This window comes from Octopus sinensis, linkage group LG5, assembly GCF_006345805.1.
Source record: "Octopus sinensis linkage group LG5, ASM634580v1, whole genome shotgun sequence".
In the NCBI taxonomy this organism is placed as follows: Eukaryota; Metazoa; Mollusca; class Cephalopoda; order Octopoda; family Octopodidae; genus Octopus; species Octopus sinensis.
Window position 1 is genome coordinate 16,149,588 of NC_043001.1, and position 12,500 is coordinate 16,162,087.

General features: G+C 40.0%; 2 protein-coding genes and 1 long non-coding RNA gene across 3 annotated transcripts in view; 2 read left to right on the top strand and 1 right to left on the bottom strand.

The window, feature by feature from the left end:
* The first annotated feature begins 688 nt into the window (after positions 1 to 688).
* The window catches only part of LOC115212057 (caspase-3-like), a 12,340-nt gene continuing 528 nt past the window's right edge, over positions 689 to 12,500 (top strand). Inside the window, exons 1-2 of the mRNA XM_036503174.1 lie at positions 689 to 798; positions 11,794 to 12,500. The exon at positions 11,794 to 12,500 is cut by the window's right edge and continues 528 nt beyond it. Coding sequence (XP_036359067.1) covers positions 11,848 to 12,500 — 653 coding nt within the window. The 5' untranslated portion in view covers positions 689 to 798; positions 11,794 to 11,847. The remainder of the gene's footprint in view (positions 799 to 11,793) is intronic.
* Positions 779 to 2,183, top strand: LOC115212312 (caspase-3-like). The gene has a single exon (XM_036503173.1). It carries the CDS (start codon positions 853 to 855, stop codon positions 1,702 to 1,704), a length of 852 nt encoding a protein of 283 aa, XP_036359066.1. The 5' UTR covers positions 779 to 852; the 3' UTR covers positions 1,705 to 2,183.
* Positions 6,393 to 12,500, bottom strand: part of LOC118763581 — a 12,022-nt gene continuing 5,914 nt past the window's right edge. The window contains exon 3 of the long non-coding RNA XR_004999329.1: positions 6,393 to 6,403. This is a non-coding gene — a long non-coding RNA (uncharacterized LOC118763581). The remainder of the gene's footprint in view (positions 6,404 to 12,500) is intronic.

The following is a 12,500-nucleotide window of genomic DNA, read 5'->3' on the forward strand; positions in this document are numbered from 1 at the left end:
ATATATATATTATAAACACACACATATATATATATATATATATATCACAACACATATATTATATATATATATATATATATACACACACATATATATATATATAATATATTGATATATATATGACGGGTTTCTTTTAGATTCTGGCTCATGAAATCCACCCACAAGGCTTTGGTCGGCCAGAGACAATAGTAGAAGACACTTACCGAAGGAGCCACGCAGTGGGGCTGAACCTGGAACCTTATGGTTGGGAAACAAGCTACTAACCACACAGCCACTACTGCGTTCGAATTCCGCCGAGGTCGACTTTGCCTTTCATCCTTTCAGGGTCGATAAATTAAGTACCAGTTACGCACTGGGGGGCGGGGGTCGATGTAATCGACTTGATCCGTTTGTCTGTCCTTGTTTGTCCTCTCTCTGTGTTTAGCCCCTTCTGGGTAGTAAAGAAACATGTATTGTTTAGTGATTAATTTCTCTTTTTACACATTACGCGTTTTAATTTGGGGAAAATAACCTTGTAAGTTATGTTCTTTGCAAATAACGGGGAAATTATGCGGAAGTGACGTATCGTCACAGAACCTCGTTCCCTTGTGCTCAAGTTGTCGACCTTTACACCCTTACATTACTTTTACTTTATTAATCATTAAGCCATATTAACTATCATGTAGTGAATCATACATATATTCGCTTATACACTGAATACCCACATTGCATTGAAATAAGCGAAGGAGACTGTTTACCTCTTGTTTCTTCTGCGCAGAACTGGGGGAAAAACCTGCGAAATTTTTTGGGGTTTTTCCGCGCGGTTTCTTGTTCCGACTCTTTTCTGCTTGTTCATACACATTCCGCTCAACCATGGATTACGCAGATGCACAACGTGTTGAAGGTATATTTTTTAAAGAGAAAGATCCCGATTCACAACCTGAAGATGTTGAAATGGTGTCTGTTGAAGGAAGTAGCGAATCTGTAAATGCCAGATATGACATGGATCGCGAAAAAAAAAATCTGGCTTTAATAATAAATAACGTGGAGTTTGACGAATCGACTGGTATGTCTTACCGACAAGGATCCGACAGAGATGCATCAGCAATTAAAAAGACTTTGAAGTCATTGCATTTTGAGGTGATCGACCGCAAGAATTTATCAGTGAAAGACATGAAGCAAATCTTTAAGGATATATCCACGATGGAGCATGCGAAGTATAACTGCTTCGTTTGTGTTATATCGACTCACGGTGAAAATAATAACCACGTATGTGGCACTGATGGTAAAGTAAAACTTGACGATTTAGTGGAGTTGTTTCTTCCCGATAGATGTCCGAGCTTAATAGGTAAGCCAAAACTATTCTTCGTACAAGCCTGTCGGGGAAGGAAAGAGGACAGCGGTGCACCTATGCACGATGCCGGCGATTTTAGAGTGAAATATCAAAATGTCACATCTCACAAAGTACCACTTGGGGCCGACATGCTTCTGGCTTATTCCACTGTCCCTGGATTTTACTCCTATAGACGTTCTACGACTGGATCTTGGTTCATTCAATCGCTAGCCCGCATTTTGGAAAAACACGGAGACCGACTTGAACTGCAACAATTAATGATTTTGGTAAACCGTAAGGTTGCCTGTGAATATCAGCATTCTTCCACTAGAAAGAAACAGGTTCCTTGCGTGGCAAACATGTTAATGAAAGAGTTATACTTTTACAAGTAAAATCTTTCCTCTTCTCTCTCTCTCTCCCCGTGTACACGTACTCTCTGTTATCTTGCTATACGTATCAGCCCTAAAGCTGTGAATGTAGGAAGTATATGTATATTTTTATTTATATTTAGCAGAGGTGATAGATTCATTCAGGGTCCGAGAGCTTCGTACGTTTGATAAGTGCCAACGCAACAAACTTTCCAACTTTGAATCACTATGTTACTTCTGAAGGCATAAAATATTTTTACAGAAATTAACGAATAATAAAAACCACAGATCTGAGGGTAAAAACGAAGTATGGCCAATAAAGGCATAAATAAATGTATGTGTGTGTGAGTATGTAAAACACTTGAAATTTATATTTATCCATCTTAATTTCTGCTAAGAACATTTGCTAAATTTGTGCTGCTGGCGAACAATTTCTTTAAAATTATTAAATATTCTGATAAAATAAAAATAAAATTCATAATTTTATAATTTTATGTAATAACTATATGTATTGTTATTTTATAGCTATTTTTAAAGCATTTTTATGTGTAGCTGTATTTGTTTTCCTATGATGAAGGGTACTTGTCAAGTGGACAAGTACCTGATGAAAGCAGGAGCGTAGTTCAGTGGTGCGATCTCCCGCCTCCAGGGAGTACAGTTTTAAAAATTGGTGCTTTTTATAAAATGTGTTGAAAATTGTTGGTATGTTTCACTGTGCCTTTTAATTTTTTTTTTCATGTGCTCACTTCTCCTAACTTTAGAACCTGGCTACGCCTCTGGTTGATAAATTATAAAGTAGTAAACGTTAAAATCACCTTTTCAGCATTGAACCTCGCAGAGACAATCACAAGTGATCGAGGGTCATTGGTAATATGCTGTGCTTGAAAGGCGGCGAGCTGGCAGAAACGTTAGTCTGTCCATATTTGTCCTCTCTGTGTTTAGCCCCTTGTGGGTAGTAAAAAAATAAGTATTTCGTCTGATGCTACGTTCTGAGTTCAAATTCCGCCGAGGTCGACTTTGCCGTTCATCCTTTCAGGGTCGATAAATAAAGTACCAGATACGACTTAATTATCGACTTAATCCCTTTGTCTGTCCTTGTTTGTCCCTTCTGTGTTTAGCCCCTTGTGGGTTGTAAAGAAATAGGTATTTCGTCTGCCGCTACGTTCTGAGTTCAAATTCCGCCGAGGTCGACTTTGCCTTTCATCCTTTCGGGGTCGATTAAATAAGTACCAGCTACGCGCTGGGGTCGATGTAATCCGTTTGTCTGTCCTTGTTTGTCCTCTCTGTGTTTAGCCCCTTGTGGGCAGTAAAGAAATAGGTTTTGTTACTTGTGGTTAATTCTGTGGTGTATTTTTGCTTCAAGGTTAGTGTTGGAATTGTTGCTGATTTCTTTTCTTTGTGTTGTTAGTAATACCGTTCTTTTGTGGCAGACGGAGTGGACTTTTATTCCCCTCCGTGAGGGATGGGGCAATTATCTATTTTTTGTGGCGTTTTTCCACAAATTTATTTTGTTTAAAATGAATACTTCCTCTGCAGAGGAAAAAAACTGAAATGTTGAGTATGCCGACGGCAGACAAACTTGTAGAACCAGTAAGAAAGATTGATTTTGCAGCTGGAGTAAAAAAAAGAAAAATTATGTGTTGACCAAGTGTGCTAATGCAGCACTACACCATGTTTCCAAAGGAGGGATACGACGTAAAAGCCACCCTCCCAAGTGAAATCATAGAAGAAACTGCAAAAAAAATAGTTGTGTTTAAGACTCTTACAGAAGAAAAGAAACTCGACAAAGCACCAAAAAGAAGCTATAGAAAAATGCCTGCAGCCGATCTGGCCGGACATAGAATACCTGGCCAGAGGGAAACACTTTTCCACTGTAGTAGTTTATTTCAAGAGCGAAGAGAAAGCAAAAACACACTCAGTACAACCTTTGAGAACCACAGACATTGTGATATTACCAACATACTTAGGCAGGCGCACATAAAAAATCACAAAAGAAGAGTTCCCGCCAGAAGTGAACGATTCATGGCTACTCCCAGCCCTACTAATGGGGCTCGAAGGCGAAATAACAATATTAGAGGCCTCAAAAATCCACCAGCAGAACTGGAAGGGGCAAGGTCTCGAGGTCATTATCTAAGCGGCGCCACAGACCCTGGAAAAGATCGTAAATAATATACACTTCCGAGAAGAAACCACCTTACAGGTAATGGTGGAGAGGAGAAGACCGTGGTGAGAAGGGCCACATGCGGGCAAACTGCACCGTAAGGTGCAGACGGCCCAAAAAAAGGATGCAGAAGAGGCAGAGACACAGAAGACCGACCAGCAGGCTCCCAACAATGAAAACACTCAACCAGCTGGGAGTGAAGACGGATGGTTTACCGTAAAAAGAAAAAAGTAACCAAAAGGAAGAACCCCAATCCTGTCCCCTCAACATCCAGCTTGAAGAAAGAAAAAAAACTCCGTCAGCAGACAGACATGATATTCAAACTACCTCTCCCCACCACTATTCACAAAAAAATCATATCCCCTCCGTCTAACCCTGATAACCTCAAGCCCCGATATTTCAGCCCCTCCAATCCCTATCCTCCAGTCCCAATATCCCTCCCCCTAGTACAGCCGAGGAAAATTATCCCTCTTCTCCAGTCCCCGGATAAAATATGGCAAAACAAGTTATTATTAGTGGCAATAAATGCCATGGACGAACAATTGACAACACGGATTAAAAATATACAAAAACATTACACAAAACTTCCGGAAGGAATTTTGATAATACAAATAGATGATATAAATCTCGCAGTATTAAAATTATATTTCCCCACAGACATAGGCCCTCCGAGGTTGTAAGTCCATGTACGATGACCTATGTGAAACCACCCCTCGAAAAACCACCCCAAGGAAAAGGACAAGGACGAAAGCCAATGATGCCAAGGTAAGTAGATGGCTTGTATTCATGTTGGTTGTTTGAATGTGCGTGGCCTGGGGTCAAACTGGAAGCAAGGTCGCTTCCTTAATGACATCAGGTCGCGCAATTTGGATGTCATTATTGCTACGGAAACCAGGTTAAGGGGGCCAAGAGATATCCTCCCGCAATTTGATGGCTATGAGAGTTTTTTCTCTCCGGGCTGTCCTACTGGCGGGAGTGGGGTGTTGGTCCTGTTAAAAACAAACTGGGTTTCTGAGAAAAAGTTAATTTTTTTTTCAGATCCAGAACGTAGGCTGGTCGTCATGGATTTCACGCTTAATCGTGTTAAGATTATCAGACTCGTTGCAATTTATGCACCCACTGAAAACAGGCAAAGTGAGTATTTTCGGAACCTGGAGAAGTTTCTCTGTACATCACATTCTCTAGTTGTGCTAGGAGACTATAACACAATCTGCGAGGTACGCGTAGATTATGTTGGTTCGTGTTCTGATAGAAGAGGTAATCCTTGCTTCCTGGAACTGCTAAGCCGCTTTGAGCAAGCAGATCCTTATAGGCTGGAATTTCCGAACGCTCCATTGTGGACATGGTCAAACAGCGACGGATCTTCCAGGTCATACCTAGATAGGGTGTTAATTAGAAAAGTAGATAAGGATATTGTTAGGTGTCCACAGTTATTCCCGGTCAGCTACAGTAATCCTAAACTGATCACCTGTACGCTCGACATAGATAAGTTATATATAATAGAGGATCCGGTTACTGGAAACTTAATACGTCTCTTTTTGGCGATTAAGGAGTACAGAGACCGGATTAAGTTATTGATTCAGAGGGCATTAACCGGATCTGTTATTAATAACAAATGGCGGTATGCCCTCAAGCGAGCCATTAAATTTGAGTCTATTAGATATAGCACAGGTTTAGTGGCTAGAGAGACTAGGAAGGGATTAGCATTAGCTAAGGACTTAGAGGAACCAATGGAATCTGGCTCTGCAGCTCAAGAGACTGGCGTTAAACCAGCACTTCGAAGCCCAACATATGGGTTGCATTGTCAGAGCTAGGATTCGTGCATTGGGTTGTGAAGGAATCGAGGCCGCGAGATGGGCCCGTGTGGTGGAAGCACAACGTGTCAACGATGGCACAACGTGTCAACGATGGCACAACTCGATCTTTGACAAACCAACGAGGTAAGTTGATAAACGAGCCCGAGGAGATGTGTGAGGTCTTTCAGGAGCACTTCACCCAGCTTTTCGGTGGAGGCGGCAGACCGGACAGTAGGAGGGACCTAACAGACTTCCTCGACTGGCTGCCGCGTTATCGAGGCAGAATGCGGAGTGTTGTGAAGGGCCGATCACGCCTGAGGAGGTAATTGAGGCTATGGCGGACTGCGGCACGCGTAAGGCGCCGGGACTGGATGGTCTGCCCTATGAACTGTATAAAAGTATGCCAGGCTTGTTCGGGCACCTGCTGGTGAATGTCTACACGAACTGGCAGCAGTAAGTCATTTCAGTAAGTCTTCCTTGGCAATGGCTTTTCTCGTGTAATGAGAATGCAGCTGTAATATATATATATATATATATATATATATACCAATTAAGGACTGAACACGAAAAGTGGACAGTCAACATGCTAGATATAGACGTCAAATCGCCATTCACCACAAAAGATTATGTTCTCAGATCAAACTGTGTTGAGTTTGATCTGAGAACATAATCTTTTGTGGTGAATGGCGATTTGACGTCTATATCTAGCATGTTGACTGTCCACTTTTCGTGTTCAGTCCTTAATTGGTATATATAATATTTTAATCTTCGGATTCTTTTTTAATATGCTAGACCACTGGTCTTAATTGATAAATATCAATTTCTACCCTTAATTAATTTTATATATATATATATTATATATATATATATATATATATATATATGTATATATATAAGTGTGTATGTGTGTATAATATTCCTGTGTGTGAAACTGATAAGCTAAATACAATTTACGATAAAACTTTACCGTTTTATTTTAAACTATCAGTGATTTCAGAACAAAACCTTTTATAAAGGTTCGCCTGCATTTAGCATCTCTAACTCCTATCCACACCCATCTCCCTTTGTTGTTTTACCCTTCGTCTCCCAGACAAATAATGCTGTATCGAATGGTTTGGAAAAAAGTAATAAAGAAGGGAAAACAACAACTTATATAAGTTGCTTGATGGTAACGATAACGATAAATAAAAAAAAGAGATACTGTAAATCCTCGAGTATAATCCGCATTTTTTCCCGAAATTTAAAGGTCAAAATCCCTAGTGCGTATTATATACGAGGTATCAAATGAAAAATATTTTCTAAGCAATGTCCGAGTCTCTATTTGCTGTCAGGCAATGTTTATTCAGACGCATTTTGTGATGTCGAGCGCGAAAATACCTTAAGCTAAGCCTGAAAACAATGAAGTCATAAAGTGATTTATGGACTGAATAGATGTCGAATGAAGAAAAGTCGTTCACTAAAGGTGGAAGGGTTCGCGCTCCCGACCTGACTTTGAAATGCAAATGGATCGTGTATGCATAGAATGAACTTGACCTCCAGATTATAGTGAAAAGTTTTATCCAATGTTGTATATCGTCTGCATCAAATGTTGTATATCGTCTGCATCAAATGTATATCGTCTGCACTGGATGGTACTCAGGATGACTTTGTATGGAAAGATGAAATTAATGAAAGTGAATCTTCTGATGTTGACTTTGAATCTGACGATGACGGAGATTTACACTACAATGATGCTGACATGTTTACGGAGGAACAAATGGGACATTTATTTGATGCTGAAAGTGAAGCTGAATTTGAAGGATTTGAATAAATATTTTACTTTCGCTTTTGTAACTAATAGTGATAAATATGTAAAGGCAATTTATTTAATATTTATTTTTCACTGAAGTTATTAGTTATTTCTTTATCTTCTGCAAACAAAATGTACAAAAAAAGCTATAAGCTTGCATTATGTTATATATACAATAATAATAAAGGACGTTATCGTATACATTTTTACAAACCAAGGACGTTATATAGACCTCCTTGACTCAGGTTAGAGAAGGGGTGCGTATTATACCTTAATCCTAAAACATCAACCCTAACCCTAAAACACTAACCCTAATCCTAAAACATCAACCCTAACCCTAAAACACTAACCCTAATCCTAAAACACTAACCCTAGCCCTAAAACACTAACCCTAATCCTAAAACCGCAACCCTAACCCTAAAACACTAACCCTAATCCTAAAACACTAACCCTAGCCCTAAAACACTAACCCTAATCCTAAAACATCAACCCTGACCCTAAAACACTAACCCTAATCCTAAAACATCAACCCTAACCCTAAAACACTAACCCTAACCCTAAAACACTAACCCTAATCCTAAAACACTAACCCTAGCCCTAAAACACTAACCCTAATCCTAAAACCGCAACCCTAACCCTAATCCTAAAACATCAACCCTAACCCTAAAACACTAACCCTAATCCTAAAACACTAACCCTAGCCCTAAAACACTAACCCTAATCCTAAAACCGCAACACTAACCCTAATCCTAAAACACTAACCCTAGCCCTAAAACACTAACCCTAATCCTAAAACATCAACCCTAACCCTAAAACACTAACCCTATTCCTAAAACATCAACCCTAACCCTAAAACACTAACCCTAATCCTAAAACACTAACCCTAGCCCTAAAACACTAACCCTAATCCTAAAACCGCAACCCTAACCCTAAAACACTAACCCTAATCCTAAAACCCCAACCCTAACCCTAAAACACTAACCCTAATCCTAAAACCCCAACCCTAACCCTAAAACACAAACCCTAATCCTAAAACCCCAACCCTAGCCCTAAAACACTAACCCTAACCCTAAGTAGAAAAATTTTTGGAAATTTTTTTCAGAATCATAATCTCCGTATATTACCGCATATTTTGAAAAAAAAAAAAAAAAAAAAAAAAACGGAAAAAGTTTAAAATGAAGAATTTAGGGTGGTGGGTAATTTCAAAATGCCGAGTTTTGCCTTCATTTTTTTTTTTTTTTTTTTTGCAGATTCGTATTCTCCGTAGCCGAAAATGGGAGTTTGTGGAGAAAAAATAAAAAAAACAAAATGATGGGGGTACGAAAGGAAGTTTTGCCCACTATTTTTATTGAGCTATATTTTGGTGATTGCCTCAAGGTTCGGCAATACCCTTAAGGAATTCATATTTATTTCCATGTCCTGCTGAAGACGACGTTTCCTTAGAAGTCGGTGAGAGAGAAGCGATAGGGGGAAACACACAAGGTGGCGAGCTGGCAGAACCGTTAGCACACCGGGCGAAATGCTTAGCGGTATTTCGTCTGCCGTTACGTTCTGAGTTCAAATTCCGCTGAGGTCGACTTTGCCTTTCATCCTTTCGGGGTCGATAAATAAAGTACCAGTTACGCACTGGGGTCGATGTAATCGACTTAATACCTATGTCTGTCCTTGTTTGTCCCCTCTATGTTTAGCCCCTTGTGGGTAATAAAGAAATAGGTATTTCATCTGCAGTTACGTTCTGAGTTCAAATTCCGCCGAGGTCGACTTTGCCTTTCATCCTTTCGGGGTCGATAAATAAAGTACCAGATACGCACTGGGGTCGATATAATTGATTTAATCCGTTTGTCTGTCCTTATTTGTCCTCTCTGTGTTTAGCCCCTTGTGGGTAGTAAAGAAATAGGTATTTCGTCTGCCGTTACGTTCTGATTCAAATTCCGCCGCGGTCGATTAAATAAGTATCAGTTACGCACTGGGGTCGTTATAATTGACTTAATCCGTTTGTCTGTCCTTATTTGTCCTCTCTGTGTTTAGCCCCTTGTGGGTAGTAAAGAAATAGGTATTTCGTCTGCCGTTACGTTCTGAGTTCAAATTCCGCCGCGGTCGATTAAATAAGTACCAGTTACGCACTGGGGTCGATATAATTGACTTAATCCGTTTGTCTGTCCCTATTTGTCCTCTCTGTGTTTAGCCCCTTGTGGGTAATAAAGAAATAGGTATTTCGTCTGCAGTTACATTCTGAGTTCAAATTCCGCCGAGGTCGACTTTGCCTTTCATCCTTTCGGGGTCGATAAATAAAGTACCAGTTACGCACTGGGGTCGATGTAATCGACTTAATACCTATGTCTGTCCTTGTTTGTCCCCTCTATGTTTAGCCCCTTGTGGGTAATAAAGAAATAGGTATTTCGTCTGCAGTTACGTTCTGAGTTCAAATTCTGCCGAGGTCGACTTTGCCTTTCATCCTTTCGGGGTCGATAAATAAAGTACCAGTTACGCACTGGGGTCAATGTAATCGACTTAATACCTATGTCTGTCCTTGTTTGTCCCCTCTATGTTTAGCCCCTTGTGGGTAGTAAAGAAATAAGTATTTCCTCTACTGCTACGTTCTGAGTTCAAATTCCGCCGCGGTCGATTAAATAAGTACCAGTTACGCACTGGGGTCGATATAATTGACTTAATCCGTCTGTCTGTCCCTATTTGTCCTCTCTGTGTTTAGCCCCTTGTGGGTAGTAAAAAAATAAGTATTTCGTCTGATGCTACGTTCTGAGTTCAAATTCCGCCGAGGTCGACTTTGCCTTTCATCCTCTCGGGGTCGATAAACAAAGTACCAGATACGCACTGGGGTCGATATAATCGACTTAATCCGTTAGTCTGTCCTTATTTCTCCTCTCTGTGTTTAGCCCCTTGTGGGCAATAAAGAAACGGATAGGTGAAACACACGCTAACGACGCATGCGCGTTCTTTCTTTCGCTCGCACCCACACAAACACACCCATTGACCAGTTGAATAGTGAAACATATACGCTCGCACAATGTATATATGTTTGTTTGTCTTTATGTACGTACGTGTGTATAAAAGACGTGTATATAAAAGACCACACATACACGCGTGCGCGCGAAACACGCCCTTTACTCTCTTTCACTTGTTTCACTCATTTGACTGTGGCCATGCTGGAGCACCACCTTTTTTAGTCGAGCAAATTGCCCCCAGGACTTATTCTTTGTGAGCCCTAGTACTTATTCTATCGGTTTCTTTCGCCGAACTGCTAAGTCACAGAGACATAAACACACCAGCATCGGTTGTCAAGCGATGTTGGGGGCGGGGACAAACATACACACACACATATATATATACATATATACGATGGGCTTTTTTCAGTTTCCGTTTACCAAAGCCTTGTGAGTGGATTTGGTAAACGGAATATATATATATTTATATATATGTGTGTGTGTGTGTGTGTGTGTGTGTGTGCGTGTGTGTGTATGTATATATATATGTGTGTGTGTGTGTGGCTTTGGTCGGCCCGAGGCTATAGTAGAAGACACTTGCCCAAGGTGCCACGCAGTGGGACTGAACCCAGAACCATGTGGGGATCTTTTCAATATCGTGGCCAGGACCCCAGATCTTTCTAGTTAACTAAATAATTTGAAACTTCGTGTACTCATAGAGTGGAACTAGTTTATTTGAGAAAAATCTACAGAAATCTATAGAAAAACATTGCTTGTTTTCATATCTAAAACGTTACTGCGATCTGTTAGTGTGGAGTTGAAAGCAGTTTTGTGACGTAGTCTGCTCTCTCTTTGTAAGTCTGTCTGCCTCCCCCTCTCTTACTATATTACATTTATCTTGCTTGAACTCATTGAAATAAAACGTCCTCCTTTTTTTCTGTCTGTCTGTCCTTTTCTCTCTCTCTCTCCCTCTCTCTCTCTCTATCTATCTATCTATCTATCTATCTATCTGTATATATGTATGTTCATATATGTATGTAAATATTTATGAAATAAATAAACACACATATTCGTGCGGATGTATTAAATATCTAAAATGTGTGAGCCTTATATAATTAAACTGATGATATATATATATATATACACATATATATATGTGTGTGTGTGTGTGTGTGTGTGCGTGCGTGTAATGTATGTATAATTATATATATGCGTGTGTGTGTGTGTGTCTGTATGCGCGCGTGTGTGGTGTGGTGTGTGTGTGTGGACGGAAAACAAGCTTTTTACCAGACAGCCACTCTTGCGCCTATACTGTCAACTGGTTACTTAAAAAAAAAAAACATTACGTGTTTGAACTTCGAAAAAATAACTCTGTAAGTTATTTTCTTTCAAAATTACAGAAAAATTAAACAAATCGTCGTTTTCCGCGGTTTCTTGTTCCGACTTGTTTCTGCTTATTCATACACATTCCGCTCAACCATGGACTACACAGATGCACAACGTGTTGAAGGTATATTTTTTAAAGAGAGAAACCCCGATTCACAACCTGAAGATGTTGAAATGGTGTCTGTTGAAGGAAGTAGCGAATCTGTAAATGCCAGATATGACATGGATCGTAACAAAGAAAACCTGGCTTTGATAATCAACAATGAAAGTTTCGACGAATCGACTGGTTTCTCTAACCGACAAGGATCCGACAAAGATGCATCAGCAATTAAACACACATTGGAGTCGTTGCATTTTAAGGTAATTAACCGCAAGAATTTATCAGTGAAAGACATGAAGCAAATCTTTAAGGATATATCCACGATGGAGCATGCGGAGCATAACTGCTTCGTTTGTATTATATTGACTCACGGTGAAGACGGTAACCAGATTTATGGCACTGATGGAGAAGTAAATCTTAACGAGTTAGTGCAGATGTTTCTTCCTGATAGATGCCCAGATTTAATAGGTAAGCCAAAACTATTCTTCGTACAAGCCTGTCGGGGAAGGAAAGAGGACAGCGGTGCACCTATGCACGATGCCGGCGATGTTAGAGAAAAATATCAAAATGTCACATCTCACAAAGTACCACTTGGGGCCGACATGCTTCTGGCTTATTCCACTGTCCCTGGATTTTACTCCTATAG

Coding starts and splice junctions, on each gene's coding strand:
- LOC115212312 (XM_036503173.1), top strand. CDS start 853: ATGGATTACGCAGATGCACAACGTGTTGAAGGTATATTTTTTAAAGAG.